Below are 17,717 nucleotides of genomic sequence, written 5' to 3'. Positions count from 1 at the left end.
ACCGAGTGAAGATGAAAACACTTGAGGTTCAGAGAAATAATCTTGCCCAAGAGCCCACGAACATAAAATGGGAGAGCCAGGACTGGAAACTGGGGCTGGCCTCAATGCACAAACACATAGATAATAAAGCAACAATAAAACTTAAGGAAGACTATAAGATATAGTAAGAAAGCATCAGACAGTCCAGGATGACCTGCTAAGGAGAAAGGACAGAGTCTTAAGTCTGAGGAGCCCAGAAGGAGGAAACGATAAACCTGGAAAAAGAGTGGGGAGGGATGAAGCGTCAGGTAAAGGACTTTGCGGCCATCCTCCCAATGTTCATTCTCTTCCTCCCCTGTTGGAGAGTGGTCACCCAGTTCAGAAGGCTGACACACACCCACCCCCAACTCCAGAGGGGAGCCAGCACGGCATGCCACCCCTCTAGCCCAGAGCACTTGGTTCAGGGTGACCCAGAGGGCACAAAGCTCAGGGCACTGCCAAGAATTCCGGGACACACACACACTCTCTTGCGCCAGTCTGTGTGCTGGGCACAAATGTGAAGCCCGCAACTACTGTAGCCATTTTGCCATTGGGGGGAAAACTAGCCTTAGGATAATAGTGATACAACACAAGTGAAGAGAAACCAGGTCTTCAAAGATGTCACTGAACTGATGAATCAAACCAACCTTGAAGCCTGACCTACCTACAGAATTTCTAGTGCCGTGAGCCAGTAAATCTCTAGTTTATGGTGTAAACCAGTTAGAGCTGAGCTTTCTTTTACTCGTTATCAAAAGCATCCTAACTGAGACAGAAATGCAGGGAGTGATCCAGGGGATTCATACCAAGTAAGATCACTCAAAAAGCAAAAAAAAGGGCTTCCCTGGTGGCGCAGTGGTTGAGAATCTGCCTGCCAATGCAGGGGACACGGGTTCGAGCCCTGGTCTGGGAAGATCCCACATGCCGCGGAGCAACTAGGCCCGTGAGCCACAACTACTGAGCCTGCGCGTCTGGAGCCTGTGCTCTGCAACAGGAGAGGCCGCGATAGTGAGAGGCCCGCGCATCGCGATGAAGAGTGGTCCCGGCTTGCCGCAACTGGAGAAAGCCCTCGCACAGAAACGAAGACCCAACACAGCCATAAATAAATAAATAAAAATTGTATAACTTTAAAAAAAAAGCAAAAAAAAAAAGTTAATCTGAAACCTAAGTCCTACTCACTCTCCCACATGGAATGCCCTCCTCCTTTCTCTCCATTTGCCCAAATCCTATTCATTTTCAAGGTCACTCATTGCCCACTTCCTTCACTCCCTGAATTCCCCCTGCAGAACTTGACACGTGCACCACCTAGTTCAACACATTACACATCTGAGAACCTTCCCCAATGGTTCCCTCTGCCTCAGTCACCTGCTGAGTCACCCGCTACCTACACAGGGTAAGAACGCTTTAGTTACCTTCCTGAGCAGCTACAAGCAGTAGCTAAAACAGCCTTCAGCAAACATGAGCCAGCTGATTGACAAATATTATATAAAAAGATCTTTCTCAATCTTTTTCAAATATTTCATAGTGTAACTTGCTTTTGATCAAATTAGTATGTAGTTTAAAAATAAAAACATAGGGGCTTCCCTGGTGGCGCAGTGGTTGAGAATCTGCCTGCTAATGCAGGGGACACGGGTTCGAGCCCTGGTCTGGGAAGATCCCACATGCCACGGAGCAGCTGGGCCCGTGAGCCACAACTACTGAGCCTGCGCGTCTGGAGCCTGTGCCCCCCAACGGGAGGGGCCGCGATAGTGAAAGGCCCGCGCACCGCGATGAAGAGCGGTCTCCGCACCGCGATGAAGAGTGGCCCCCACTTGCCGCAACTAGAGAAAGCCCTCGCACGAACCGAAGACCCAGCACAGCCAAAAATAAATAAATAAAAATAAAAATAAAAACATAAAAAAACTTCATGTTTTAATTTATCACTAATTATTTCCTGAATATTGCTAAGCAAAATGTATCTCCCATTCTGCCTCCAAGTAACCAATGAATTAAAGATGTTCATCTTTCAGTTTACAATACTGTGCTTTAATTATCTCTGGGAAATAAGATCATCCACTCACAATGAGAAACATCTAATAAATGGATCCAAAAAATGACAAACATCACTGTTTTTAGTATGCATAAAATATAACTTGTGGATACTCCACAGTACTTAAAAATAACACTGAAGCAAAATGTTTAATAATCAAGAGTGTTTACAATACAAGAAATGGGGAAAAAATACTCAACAACATACAGCATAGTCCTAGGTTATTAAAAAAGAAAATGCATTATCACAAATACATTACAAAGAAGCTGCCTTGCTCCCTATGCCTCCCGTTCCAACTGGTCATCCCAGAGCCTTCGCTTCCTCCACCGCCTGCCCCAGGCTGAGTTGAGGCCTTCAGCACTTCTCAACTGGATCACTGAGTGCCTAACTGGTCTTCCTGCCCCCGGACTCATCCTTCACCCTCCAAACCACATGCAGCCACCACAGTGCTTTCTCTAAAACGTGAACCTGATTATTTTGGTCCCCAGGAACAGGCTTGCAAGGCCCCCGAGACCTTTCAAGACAAAAGGCTCCAGCAGAGCACGCAAGAGCCCCCAGGGCTGCGCCCCACAGCCCAGAACTGCAAGCTCAGGGCCATCCACACAGGGTCTCTTGCCCAGAGCGCCTTCTCTCCCGCCAGGAGGGGCGCCGCTGGCTTCTCCTCACATTACAGAACTCAGTTCCAAAGTCTCCTCTTTGGGAACTACTTTCCTAACAAACTGCTGAGTTACTCACTCTGGATTTCAATAGTTGATGGACTCTTTCCCACATTCAACCATGGACTTCTTGAATATACCGACGGTGTTATATCTTTCATTAATTTATTTATCAATAAATATTTTTGAGCATTTATTACATTCTAGGCCCAGGGAATGTAATGTTCAGTGAACAAAAGAAATCCTTGCCCTCATTAATCTTACATTCTAGTAGGAAGAGAGAAAATGAACAAAATAACTATGTTAGGATATTAGATACAGGGTATCAGAAGGTGGTAGGTGCTCTAAAGAAAAAGCAAGGCAAGAAGGTGGTGAGGGTTCAGGAGGCTGGATTTTAAAGAGGCCAGGGAGGCAGGCCGTCCTGAGAAGACATCACCCACACTGAAAGCCGCCCAGGGCCAGGCAGCAAGCTCGTGGACAGAGGAGGGGCATGTTGCAGCAGAGGGTCTCGGGTAGAGAGGACTTACTTGTACTCATTTTTGTAGCACTTAGCTGAGCTCAAAAAGTAACCAGTGGATGGGGCTTCCCTGGTGGCACAGTGGTTGAGAATCCGCCTGCCAATGCAGGGGACACGGGTTTGAGCCCTGGTCCGGGAAGATCCCACGTGCCGCGGAGCAAGTAAGCCTGTGCGCCACAACTACCAAAGCCCGTGCGCCACAACTACTGAAGCCCACGCACCTAGAGCCCGTGCTCCACAACAAGAGAAGCCACCGCAATGAGAAGCCCACGCACCTCAACGAAGAGTAGCCCCCGCTTGCTGCAACTAGAGAAAGCCCATAGCAGCAACGAAGACCCAACACAGCCAAAAATAAGTAAATAAAACAAAATAATAAAATAAATAAATTTATTAAAAGTAAATAAATAACCAGTGGATGAATGATGACATTGGCTGAGATATTTAAGGTGACAAAGGTGGCGAACACAAAAAATAACTGAGGCAAGCCAATGAAAAAGTTCTCTTTCCACACTCACTGCTGACACACATTTGGGCTCTCCACCTTGGAAGGTAGACAGCTCTGTGGCTCTTGAATTTGGGGATAACAGCATTTGTTCAGAGCAGGCCAACAAAGGATCAGTGTTATGGACCACTAACTGGGACTGGGAAAGCTATGGTGAAGGCATTTTATTTACATCAGTAATGGTCCTCTGATCTCAGCTACACCTGTTGAGAAACAGCCCAAAGAATGAAACAAAACAGCTTATTAGCTGATACACAGATCAGTCACCTGGATTCAAGAAACTACACAACAGAGATAAAGAGAGTTGAGAAACCCTTAAGGAAAGCTCAGAGGTCACCTGCATTCTTAATGCAAGAATTACAACCGAGCTGAATACCTCAGGAGCAGCCCACCTCTTCTTCATCAGCTCTCATTACTATCAAGGTATTTCTAGGGAGGGCAAAGCTGTCCCGTGTGGTTCTGCACACCGTCATCCTGATCTTCATTTCTAGAACTGGAAACACCAAAACAAACCCTCGTGCAGGCCTGAACCTGACAGCCAGCCAGCTGCTCCCACATGCAGGACAGGATGCTGTGCCCGACAGTGGGGCCACTGGAGGGGAAGCAGACCCCTCAGCGCTCAAGAAAGCCTTCCTGAGTCCCAGGTCGCTCCTGGGCCCCTGTGCTCCTACCTTGGAGCACCTGCCAGACTCTAGCCAGACGACGGTCCGTGTACTGTGCCCTCCACCAGGCAGGGTCATGCTGTCCTTCCGCCACTCAGGCACTTGGCCCATTCGGGGCCAGCAGGCTGCAGGCCTCCAGGAAGGGCTGACTGACCAGGGAGGAAAGACACGGCACCCCCAGAATCAAAGTCCACAGGGCCCTCCAGGCTCGCTGTGCACGACATACGTGGGCGTCCTTCCTTTCTTCACAGGGAAGGGAGGAAGCTAACTCAGATCTGTTTTCAACCAAAAAGAAATCAATGGCAAAGAAACAAAATGGCAACGTATTTTACTTTCTGTCCACCTTAAAAAGAAAAGAAACTCATTTTTCAACATGTGTCAGGGGGTGAGAGGCAAACTCTTTCCACACTGAGCTGCAGCAACTCTGTGTCCAGGACTAGTCATGGCTAGGATATTGCTACAGTGTCACTGCGTGTGAAGTTCAATTTACAGCCAGCTAAACCTCCAGCCAAAACTGAAGAGAACGCTTTTGAAGATTTTTGTTTTTAAAGCTATCTCTTAGCTCTTTCTCACTGAACAGAACTCTAGTCACAGATGAAAAAGGAAGTTTGTGCTCCTGGCACTTAACTCACACTGTGTAGTGTGGCATGGAAAAGCCAAGAATTCAGTAAGAACCAAGACGGAACCAAGAGTGATTATTTTAACACCGATTTGTGACAAACTGGAGACAAGAACTTCTGACAAATCCATGACCAGCAGCCAAAAGAAGGCAGCAAGAGTTTCCGACGGCAAACTGGCTTAATGCTCTGCACAAGTCCCCAAAGAGATCATGACCACAAACGGGCTTCGGGATGAATTAGGAATTTTGTTCCATCTCGCTGGGACATCAGACAGTCACAGTTAAATCGAGCTGTGGCCGAGTCTGTGCTGCCCGCACGCCGTCCACAAGGGCCCCATCTCACCACACAGAGCACAGCAGTCTCTCGTGACTACGGGGAACATAATGTTCATGTATATATATATATGTATTTGTAATTGTGTTCTGCAGCTTATGAACCCCAACACAGGCCTCAGCATAGAGCAAGAGCTGGATAGATGTGTGTTGAGAAGGAATTAGTCAATGAGTTATTTACTGAACTTCAAACAAAACTGAACTCTCAATTCTGAAGACCCAGCGCGGCAGGTCTTCAAACAGCAACATTTTCAGGCTCCTCAGTTGGTTCTGTTCCCAATTCACTCACCTCAGTGCTAAAATTAATATTATCTCTCAGAGAGCCACAAACCTGTACCTTTTGTTGTTGTTCATACCTAACCTAGACTGGAAAAGTCTTAAAATGTCCAAAATATGATTTGGTTAATCCTATTCATGGAAAAGTGCTCACCAGGTTAACGGAAAAGGCTGTAAACAAAACTATGTGGAGGGTGACTTCCCTGGTGGCACAGTGGTTAAGAACCCGCCTGCCAGTGCAGGGGACACGGATTCGAGCCCTGGTCCGGAAAGATCCCATATGCCGTGGAGCAACTAAGCCCGTGTACCACAACTACTGAGCCCGCGAGCCACAACTACTGAAGCCTGCACGCCTAGAGCCTGCGCTCTGCAACGAGAAGTCACCGCAATGAGAAGCCCGCGCACCACAACGAAGAGTAGCCCCACTCGCCCCAACTAGAGAAAGCCCACGTGCACCAACGAAGACCCAACACAGCCCCAAAAATTAATTAATTAATTAAAAAAAAAAAAACTATGTGGAGGCTCTGACACCTGCATGTGGCTGAGGCCCCGGGGGGCTGAGGCAAACACAGACTGGGGGCCTAATTAGGAGTCCCTACTTAGTGTGTCTGCATGGCCAGCAGGGTGCCAGCTGACCTGATGAGAGAAGACCATGACCAAGGCTCCCAACTTAAAACATACTATTATATAAAAGGATCCCAAAGGTCTAAAATTTACCACAAAGAGTACCAACAGGAAGCATTTCAAAATATTAACAGAAGTCGGCTTCCCTGGTGGTGCAGTGGTTGAGAATCTGCCTGCCAATGCAGGGGACACGGGTTCGAGCCCTGGTCTGGGAAGATCCCACATGCCTCGGAGCAACTAGGCCCGTGAGCCACAGCTACTGAGCCTGCGCGTCTGGAGCCTGTGCTCCGCAACAAGAGAGGCCGCGATAGTGAGAGGCCCGCGCACCGCGATGAAGAGTGGCCCCCACTTGCCACAACTAGAGAAAGCCCTCGCACAGAAACGAAGACCCAACACAGCCAAAAATAAATAAGTAAAATTTAAAAAAAAAAAAAAAATATTAACAGAAGTCATCTCAGAGTCGTGAGATATTAGGGGTGATGTTTTTCCTAACATTTTCTTTATTTTCTAGGAGCATAATCAAGTACCTAATGCTTGTTTTAAAGGTGCTCCCCGAAAAACATAAAGGGAATACTGTCCCCAAATGACCTTCCCTAACGACTCTATCCAACTATCACTGAGGACATTCAAGGGCTATTTGCCTTGCATTAATCTGCCTCAGATGACCCCAAAAGAATGTCCTAATTCTTCCCCCCCTCAAAGTTTGGAGATTTAAGATGCTTGAGGTGCCGAGGCGAGCAGAGCGAACACTCTTGAGATCTGGAGGAGAGCCAGAAGAGGGACACGCCCTCGCCACCCCATGCAGGACCCCAGGTGGGCCCCTGCACAGCCATCTCCTTCAGCGCGACGACCCACTTCCTCGAACCCGTGACTTCCCACACATACCCACCTGCTGACAGGGCAGACGCCCGTCTAGGCTGGACTCTCAAGGTCCCTCGCCCCTCCTGACTTCGGTCCCGGCCCCGCACCCTACACACCAGTCACCCATCGAGCCCACGAGCCCACGAGCCCACGTGCTCCGGCGTACCGCAGGCTTTGAGACTTTGTTCCTCCGCATGCCTTCCCCCCACACCCTGTCCCTGTGCTTCTCTGCCCAAATGTCACCTTTCTAGGAGAGTCGTCTTCCCAGCTTCCCCTGATGCTCCCCCTTTTCCAATCCGCGTGACGCTGCCACTCGTCCCCACCTCCACGGTGGCTCGTGGGAGGCCACCGTGAGCCCACTGGCACGGTTCTGCAGGGCAGGCAGAGTGTGAGCGCGTGCCGCCCTCTTCCACACTCTCCCCGGGGTAAGGCTGGCCGCCCCCACCTCAGCACCCAGCGTTCTGAGTTCTCAGGGGCTCCCCACACCCTCCAGCTGCAGAGCCGTCTCCGGCTGGGTATCAGCCAAGGTGCCGCTTCCGGGAGCCTGTCCTTGACTTCCCAGGGCCACGCCGACAGACCTTGTGCCCTCCCTCCCGACACAGTCCTCAGTTTGGAATGACACAGGCATTACTGGGACTATGTGATTAGCATCTGTCTCCTTCACTAGACAGTAAGCTCCCTGGTAAGAGGGACAATGCCCGTCTCTGCTCATCACTCCATCCTCAGTGCCTGGTACACAGCAGCCACTCAATAACTACCTGCTGAATGAATGAATGAATGAATGCATGCATGAATGAATGAATGAAAGAATTTGACTGTATTGTTCACACCTCTGTTACAGGAATTAACACCCTAAAACAGTATTTACCAATTAGCCTGTTTCCCTCTCCCACTACCCTGTGAACTTCTAAAGCACAGAAACTCTCTTTTCAGCTCTATCCTGCTAATGCCTGGCCACCAAAATTTTTTGTTTGAACAATCACAAAAGATATAAAGTCCTTTACATGTAGTTCTGAATAAAGGTGTCTGGTATCCTACAAATTAATTCCAAAAAACACAGAAGGCTACCCCTAAAAGACTTGATTTTGCATTTTATTAGAAGTAGTTGAATATGGTTTCTGGGGAGAGGACCTGACATGAGAAATGGGAGAGTTTTTTTGGATTTTTTTCTTTCTTTTGCCATTGCAGTACTTTGATAAAAACAAAGTGGGAGCGACTTCCCTGGCAGTCCAGTGGTTAAGACTCCACACTTCCACTGCAGGGGGCATAGATTCGATCCCTGGTAAGGGAACTAAGATTGCGGCGTGGCAAAAAAAAATAATGATAAATAATGATAAATAAATAAAAACACAAACGGGGAGGTGAACAAAGCCTGATTTTGGAGAAGACGGGGAAAACCCAGGTTTGTTACCAATTCCCCACAATTCACTAGGGTTGATGACCTACCAACCTCTCCAACAAAAGGTTTGTCCTCTCAGTAATCTTCTTTAGTGCAGAGGTGACCAAGAAACAAGAATTTAATTTTGAATCATTTTTTTTACAATACAGAAACTGAACAGCATGGCTGCTATAATAAAGGGATTGAACGTCTTCAAGATATCATTTCTTTTTTAAAAAACGGTTTGGGCATTTTAATAGTCATAAATTTCTACAGCACTTCCACAGCTCTCAGTATACTGGGTCCCAGGGGACCACTTTAACCTCCAGAACACCTGCTCCATCCCCTGGCAAAATCTGGTAAAAATAAGAACACTTCCTATACTTGAATAGATGCCTTCAATAATTTTAGAAACAAGACTAGCTCCAAAAAATCCAGCTCAGTGACTACCTGGTTAGAAGAGACTGCATCATGAGAAAAGGGAACAAAAACAACAATGCCCAAACAGAAAAAGGCACATAAGACAGACATCAAGGTGAGGACCAAGGATCAGGGAGGAAGAGAGTGACATACTTTTTACTTTAAATATTTCTGTTTCAGAAATTGCAAGTCTTTATTTTGTATTTAAAAATAAAATCAGCGGGACCTCCCTGGTGGCGCAGTGGTTAAGAATCCGCCTGCCAATGCAGGGGACACGGGTTCGACCCCTGGTCTGGGAAGTTCCCACATGCCTTGGAGCAACAAAGCCCGTGTGCCACAGCTACTGAGCCTGCGCTCTAGAGCCCGCGAGCCACAACTACTGAGCCCGCATGCCACAACGACTGAAGCCCTTGCGCCTAGAGCCCATGCTCCACAATGAGAAGCCACAGCAATGAGAAGCCCACGCACCGCAACGAAGAGTAGCCCCCGCTCGCCACAACTAGCGAAAGCCTGCGCACAGAAACAAAGACCGACACAGCCAAAAATAAATAATTAATTAAAAATAAAATCAGTAAGAACATTCACCAAAATGCACTCTACACAAAATCTTCTAATAATTCGTAGCAGATTAGCAACCCTTAGTAATTACTAACACATTAATGTCTTTAAACATGTAAACCTTTATTTCATTCACTTGGCCATTGCATGAACCTTCACTGAGGAACTACCATGGGGAAGTCACACTGTGAAACATCAGGCCTTTATCAGTTCGGCCAAGTAGAAAAGGCAAAGGATAGAAGTTCAAAGACCTGCTCTTCAGTCCCTGATAGCTCATTTAAGAGCCATGAGACTTCACATCACAACCTTTTTAAACTTTTTTTTTAAATTTATTTATTGATTCATTTATTTTTGGCTGCACTGGGTCTTTGCTGCTGCGCACGGGCATTCTCTAGTTGTGGCGAGCGGGGGCTACTCTTCCTTGCGGTGCGCAGGCTTCTCATTGTGGTGGCTTCTCTTGTTGTGGAGCACGGGCTCTCGGTGCACGGGCTTCAGTAGTTGTGGCACACGGGCTCAGTAGTTGTGGCTCGTGGGCTCTAGAGCACAGGCTCAGTAGTTGCGGTGCATGGGCTTAGTTGCTCAGCGGCATGTGGGATCTTCCTGGACCAGGGCTTGAACCCGTGTCCCCTGTACTGGCAGGTGGATTCTTAACCAATGCGCCACCAGGGAAGTCCCACAACCTCTTGAGTCTCACTTTATTCATCTGTGAAATGGTGATAATAACAATACATTACAGAGTTGCCGTAAGGATCAAACCAGTCACGGCACTTCATGAACCATGCAGCTTATACACTGCACAACTTTCTCCACGTGCTGATTGCTGCAATGCTTAATTTTATAATAAGTATGTTCTTCCTTATCCAATTATCAGGTCTACCCAGAGGCCTACTCTCCCGGGTCTCAAATAAATACACACATCTTGGCAGCCACTTAAGGGGAATTACTACTTAAATATCGAGAGAAGTTTTTTTATAACATCAGGCAAGAATCTCTGAAAACTCCAGAATTAAATGTCATTTTCAAATTCTCTTCTATTTCCCTCCCCAAGTCCTATCACAAGAAAAAAATTGATGTTTTCAAAAAAAAAAATAGAAAGGGTATATATTTTAACGATGATAGTCTCTCAAAAGAGGCAACTGCTTCACTCCTCTGGAGTTATGAACTGTCTGAAATAGGAGAGACACAAACAAGAGGAACACTAGAAATCCTCTTGACAATTATCAGAATACCAAATAAATTCACAAGTTGACTGGCCCTGACTAAACTTAAATGAATATAATAAAATTTAAAATGTATTGCTTATGTCCAGAGCAAAGGATACCATCATGTTTATGCAAGAACAATTAAACCATGCAGACTAACTCATTAGACCAAAAGGCAAATCAAAATTTCCCGCACAGAGCCATGTATTAAATGTTCTTGGGCAGGGCTAGTTCTAGTTCACAAGGCCCATGGCTTGCAACATGTAATTTATACAGATATCCAGCTTTATTCAACATATTTTAAAACACAGAAATGGGTATTTTTGACTTGTACTCACAATAATGATAAACTTCTATTTTTGTGAACAGTGAGGAGAGTAAGTTGAGAAAATGGTCTGAAAAGCTGTCCCCACCACTTCCGTGCAACCAGTGCACCTCATGGGACTAAAGCCCCAGGAGCGGAGGTGGGGGGGGGGGGTCATGCTATTCATGGGACCCCTCCCTTCCCACCCCAGACAGCTCGTTCACAGTAACAGGTCTGTAACACGAACCCCTCTATTTTGCGCAATCTTTTTTTTTTGTTTAATTTTTTTTTATTTATTTATTTTATTTTTGGCTGTGTTGGTTCTTTGTTTCTGTGCGAGGGCTTTCTCTAGTTGCGGCGAGCGGTGGCCACTCTTCATCGCGGTGCGCGGGCCTCTCACTATCGCGGCCTCTCTTGTTGCGGAGCACAGGCTCCAGACGCGCAGGCTCAGTAGTTGTGGCTCACGGGCCTAGCTGCTCCACGGCATGTGGGATCTTCCCAGACCAGGGCTCGAACCCGTGTCCCTGCATTGGCAGGCAGATTCTCAACCACTGCGCCACCAGGGAAGCCCTGCGCAGTCTTAAATGTGCGTTTTTTCCTACATTCAGTTTCTTACAGCAGGAATACCTCTAATATTATTCAATTAACATTTAAGTTTTTTTTTTTTCACAGTAGCTCCAATGACAACATAAGTTTGCAGCTGTCATGGTGAATCTTTTGAAACTTTAAAGACTACTTGCCACAAAAGAGCTCAGGCATGCCAGCATTTCTTCATAAAATAAGTACAAATGGGGAAACAAAATTGTACCACCAGAAAAAGAGAGAAAGAGGGCAAGAAAGAGAAAGAGAAAGGCAGGCAGCTATATGTAAAACTCAGGTACCAAAGGCACAAGAGTGGGGCACCAGCCTTTCTATTAGGAGGTACTTTCATTCCTAATGTACTACTTGTGAGACTTAAATCAGAGAGTGTAGGCTTACGAGATGGCCCTTGAGCTGATACCAGAAAAATAAACTGAGAACTGATCTGAAGAATGACAACCAGTAAAGCTGCAGACGAAGCCCAGGAGGGAGGGGCCCGAGGGACGAGAGCAGGCGTCCTCCGCGCGCAGACCCTTGGTGCAGACCTGGGCTAACACACTCCAGGCACATGGTCATCTCTCAATTCTCAAGTGAGCCAGAAAGGGAAAGTCCAGGAAGACACGCTGTATTCTCTCACTCCCTGCCCCAAACCACACTTCCACTCTACACCTCATGGACCCTGTTCCCAGGAGAGGACAACCTGAGCACCGTGCCTTTCAAAACAGGGAGCAGCATGGAGCTATTGGTTTCTTGGGTCTCCTGCTGAAAATGGGGTCATGTCTGAGGAGCTTTTAAACAGTCAGAAAGTAGCCCACTCATGAAAAGTCTACACTCTGAAGACTCCACATCTAGGTTTACGATAGGTTCTACAATTTCTGATCCTTGAAACAAATAGTACTATAAACCTACCCCACGGCTATCTTTATTTTGCCTATTGTTCTTAGTACAGACTGCACTGACAGAAACGGTCTCAGAAAGACCTATTGGGAGATCACGTCAATAAACAGGAAAACTGCAGTCCAAGCACATGTAAGTCTTTGGAAATGAACATCTACACTGCTGAAGTAGCACTAAAGTGACAAATGACAGTAATCCAGTGGCCCAAGGCCAGTAAATTCCATTGCAAACAGATTTATCTGTCTTGTGCCACAGTGATTCTTGCATGTGTGGCAGTAAAGACAACTGTAACAGCGTAATTACAAATTCAAAAGCAAGTGCTTCCCACTGTTTTCATATTTAGTATACTATCAGTAAGAAGTGTCCTCAGCCACCACCCTTAATGTGCCACTTGAAAAACGAGATCCATTAACAGCAAGTACTTGCCTGTCTGAAATTTGGAAAAACACAAGAACAAACAAAAAATAACCTTGATGAACTATAATTCAAATAGAGATAATACAACTTTTCTCAATTACTTCAATATTATATTCTGAACACAGCACAAAGTAAATGTGCCACTAGGCCTGGCATTAAATAATCATTAAGCTTTGGAATTCCTTTCTCCTTTAAGTTTTCCTATGCGAACCACTATTCAAATCACTTCAGTTCCACATAAAAAAGCTCTCGAATATATGTCCTAACTGTTGCTCTAGAAAGGAATTTGGAATGAGGCGGTCCACTTACTATTTGCTCATTTCAGGACACTGGTCCCCACAAGACAGGCTCCAGAGGGTGAGGGTGAGGCCCTGGATAAGGCTCATCTCCACGGCTCCTGTGTAGAAACCACTGAGGCGACCATCAACGCACAAGCTTTAAATGGCTTATCTAGTCTTAGGACATGTTTCAAGATTTTGCTGTCACTATGCAAAGGAAAACTGGTATCTCCAAATATCCCGTATTTCAAATAATTTTATTTACTTCAGTTGCTCACTATGAAACTCCAATAAAAATGTATCTCTTTGGAGAACTACTAATACAGCTGTCACTTACAAAGATATTCAACGATACAGCAACACTCTACCATATGCTGTAAACCAGATCCAAGAAATTCCACAGTGTAAAATGTGGGCGCCACATTGCTGTATGTGAGGCAGTGGAAAGATGAGGGCGAGCCCGCTGCACAGGACCAGGACAGGGGCAGCCACACCACGTCCAAATAGGGTGTATGAGGCATTATTGTAGAGATTTCACTATAAATGACTGCAATGATCACAACAATCTCTTCTGGTTTACGACAGAATTGGTCAGTTCAAATTAATTACCCCAAATCATTTTAATCAGTTCCCTCATGCCAACAAATGTCAGAGATGTACTTTCACTTCAACTGTCAAAGTTCGTTGTATTTGTTAAAATGCGTTGAAAACTACTGGCATTAGAAATGTTTCTGGGCTTCCCTGGTGGCGCAGTGGTTGAGAATCTGCCTGCCAATGCAGGGGACACGGGTTCGAGCCCTGGTCTGGGAAGATCGCACATGCCGCGGAGCAACAAGGCCCGTGAGCCACAACTACTGAGCCTGCGCGTCTGGAGCCTGTGCTCCGCAACTAGAGAGGCCGCGATAGTGAGAGGCCCGCGCACCGCGATGAAGAGTGGCCCCCGCTTGCCGCAACTGGAGAAAGCCCTCGCACAGAAACGAAGACCCAACACAGCCAAAAATAAATAAAATAAAATAAATTAATTTAAAAAAAAAAAGAAATGTTTCTAAGTTTTGCACTGCTTCATGTCAATCCAGGGAAAAGTGTTCAATCAATGGTATGGAAATAGGCTATAAACTATATAAATGTTTTAAATTGTAACCTTAAATATCCAATTTTAAAATAGGACCCTTGGGGCTTCCCTGGTGGCGCAGTGGTTGAGAATCTGCCTGCCAATGCAGGGGACACGGGTTCGAGCCCTGGTCTGGGAAGATCCCACATGCCGCGGAGCAGCTAGGCCCGTGAGCCACAATTACTGAGCCTGCGCGTCTGGAGCCTGTGCTCCGCAACAAGAGAGGCCGCGACAGTGAGAGGCCCGCGCACCGCGATGAAGAGTGGCCCCCGCTTGCCGCAACTGGAGAAAGCCCTCGCACAGAAACGAAGACCCAACACAGCCATAAATAAATAAATAAATAAATAAATTTTTAAAAATTAGAAAAAATTACTTGATGAGGAAAACTGTGATTAAAGTAAGAACTTGTCTAAAATTATAAATTTGGAAACCATTTATATAAAAAAAACGGACCCTTATAAAAACTTAATAAAAGAAAAAAAAATAAAATAGGACCCTTACTGTTAATTTGTGATTGATATCCCCAATAATAAACAAGTAACATGCATAATAACAAATAACAAATAACAGTGCTTAGCAGAGGGCGAGAGCCCAACCAATATTTGTTGAATTAATGAATGGCCATGACTATGGCAGGACCTTCAGGACAGCAGGTAACTGAATAAAACAAAATTATTAAAATGCTTAGCCTGACTCAAGCAGGATCCAATCATTAAATCCTATCACCTATGATTTCATTACTTGTTTTCATTACTATTCTTCTAAAAAGAAAATTATGAAAAAAAAGAAAGAAAAATATGAGAACTCATACTATTTCTTTTCCTACCTTCTGCATGCTACAACTTAAAAGCATTTTAATGATACTTTAATTTTTTTTACAAATTTATTTATTTTATTTTTGGCTGCATTGGGTCTTTGCTGCTGTGCACGGGTTTTCTCTAGTTGCAGCGCACGGGCACGCTGGCTTCTCACTGCGGTGGCTTCTCTTGTTGCGGAGCATGGGCTCTAGGCACGCGGGCTTCAGTAGCTGTGGCACGTGGGCTCAGTAGTTGTGGCACGTGGGCTCAGTAGCTGTGGCGCACGGGCTTAGTTGCTTAGCGGCATGTGGGATCTTCCCAGACCAGGGCTCGAACCCGTGTCCCCTGCATTGGCAGGAGGATTCTTAATCTCTGCGCCACCAGGGAAGCCCTAATCAAACTTTAAAAGAATAAACCCAAAGTGCTGCTAACATTTATGTTCAGCTAACTGTTGCCACTCCAATTTTCTAAAGATGTGTATAGGCAATACTGCTACATAAAACATAAATACTAGGACATTTAGGAAAGTAAATGAAATTACAATCACTTTTACCTATTATCACTACTCATTAACATTTCAATTTGCATTGTGATTGGTGCTTCTGATAACGGAAGTGGGGACGCAGTGGTTAAGAATCCGCCTGCCAATGCAGAGGACACGGGTTCGAGCCCTGGTCCGGGAAGATCCCACATGCCGCGGAGCAACTAAGCCCGTGCGCCACAACTACTGAGCCCATGTGCCACAACTACTGAAGCTGGAGCACCTAGAGCCCGTGCTCCGCAACAAGAGAAGCCACCGCCATAAGAAGGCTGCGCACCGCAACGAAGAGTAGCTCGCCACAACTAGAGAAAGCCCGTGCGCAGCAACAAAGACCCAACGCAGCCAAAAATAATAATAAAATTTAAAAAAAATTTTTTAAATAGCAAAGCTTAATTTAAAAAAAAATTTAAGTTGAGAAAAAGGCAAACACCAAATCTCTTAAGGAAAGAAATCTTTAAATTGCACACTTGTAAAACTTATTCAACCACTACTAAGCCCTTTTTTTTTGTGCAAAGAACTATACTGAGTTACTTTAAAACGCAGATATACAAGTGAACAAAAGTTTAAAGGGGAAAGTTATAGAGCAAACTAAAGTGCCAAAAATTTAACAAAATTGCTGCTTCCTGTAAGATCTCATTTTTTTTTTTAAGTTATCGAGTCTCAAATTCCACGACACGCGTTAATTCCAATAGTTACTAAAACCGACTCCATTTCCAAAAGGGCAAGAAAAACCAATTGCTTTGAAAGGGTTACGATTTACCGGCCACCTGTTTTCCAACAGCTACTTTGCTTCATTTTCCCTTATTTAATACAACAGCACACTGAGATGATATAAAAACGTTCAATAACTTCTAGGGCTTAGAAGTCAACACATCAGCGGTCCACAGCAAGCCTGACAAATAACACCACATGCCGATTTTTATCCAGACCAATTGTATTTGGGGGAGTGGGGAGAGGGAATAAGAGTTCAACTCTACACTCATATCTCCCTAAAAGCGTACGTTTTACTCTTTCTTTCCACTACGGGATTAGCACAAACGACCCCTAAGATACCGCTCTGACAAGGTGCGTTAGTAGTGTCAACCAGGCTGAGGCGGATTCGTGCAAAAGATGTCACTCAAAGGCAGGTACAAGTATGGTCCTGGCGAGTTATTTCGAGTTTTCTTTGCACCAGTAACCTTAGGCTGCTTCTTAGTGACCTGAGTCTAAAAGTCAGAACACCGGCAAGCCGCCCCCCCCGCCCCGGGTCAATCAAACTGCGAAAGCAGCCTTTGGGGCCATGAGAAAAACGAGCACCCCCGAATCTTGGTGGCTCGTTCCGGGCAGAGAGGCGACCACAGGGCGTGGAAGGCTTTGCCGCCCCGGGGCCTCCCGAAGATTCCCGGCTGCCTCCCGGGGCAGCCAGGGCCCCATCTGCACCGCCGGCTCGCCCCGCGGTCCAGCCCCGAGGTTAACCCCTTCGCGCCCCCCACGCCCTCTCCAGGCCGGCCCGGGCGCCCCCTCTCCGCCGCCCCTCTGATGTGGGGCCCCGTGGGCTCTGGCACGGGGCGGGCCGGGCTGCAGGCGGCCGAGGCGCGGAGGCGGCGGGAGGCTCGGGGCCTAGTCCCGGGCAGCGTGTCCCGGCGCCCTCCCCCACTCCCACACGCTCGCTCGGGGCCGCGGTGCGCCCGCCCGCCAGTCCGCCCCGGCGCCAGCCCGCCCGCGGCCCGGGGCTCCTTCCCGCCGGGGGCGCCGGCCGGCTGCTACCTGCGGGTTGCGGAGGGCCATGGCGGCCCGTTTCAATGAGCCTCGGCGCTCCTCCGACTCCTCACGCTGCTTCCCCCGCCGCCGCCATCTTCTCGCCCGCACATACACACTCGCATCGGCCGCCGCGCCTGCGCACTGGCCGCGTGCCGCGGGGCGCGGGGAGGCCGGGCGCGCCGCTGCGCATGCGCGGCCGACAGGTGGGCGTGCGCGGCGGGAGTCGGCCCGGGGCGGACCGCGAGCCCGCGGCTCTCAGCGGATGCGGGCCCGGCCGCCGCGGACCAGGAGCTCCCGGGTCCGGCTGCGGCGCCGGAGGGGAAAGGGCAGTGGACGGAGGTGATAACGCCAAAGCGCCCGGTCGGCTCGGGTTTCTCACCAGCCGGGAGGCCACCTGGGTG

The 17,717-nt window shown here is 47.2% G+C and overlaps 1 protein-coding gene across 1 annotated transcript in view; it reads right to left on the bottom strand.

The window, feature by feature from the left end:
• Positions 1 to 17,441, bottom strand: part of USP10 (ubiquitin specific peptidase 10) — a 73,237-nt gene extending 55,796 nt beyond the window's left edge. Inside the window, exon 1 of the mRNA XM_036832522.1 lies at positions 17,323 to 17,441. Coding sequence (XP_036688417.1) covers positions 17,323 to 17,343 — 21 coding nt within the window. The 5' untranslated portion in view covers positions 17,344 to 17,441. The remainder of the gene's footprint in view (positions 1 to 17,322) is intronic.
• Between the last annotated feature and the right edge of the window lie 276 nt (positions 17,442 to 17,717).

This window comes from Balaenoptera musculus, chromosome 19 (assembly GCF_009873245.2).
Source record: "Balaenoptera musculus isolate JJ_BM4_2016_0621 chromosome 19, mBalMus1.pri.v3, whole genome shotgun sequence".
NCBI classification, from domain to species: domain Eukaryota; kingdom Metazoa; phylum Chordata; class Mammalia; order Artiodactyla; family Balaenopteridae; genus Balaenoptera; species Balaenoptera musculus.
Note: the sequence above shows the minus strand (reverse complement) of the source record. Positions and strands in the feature narration are given on the sequence as shown.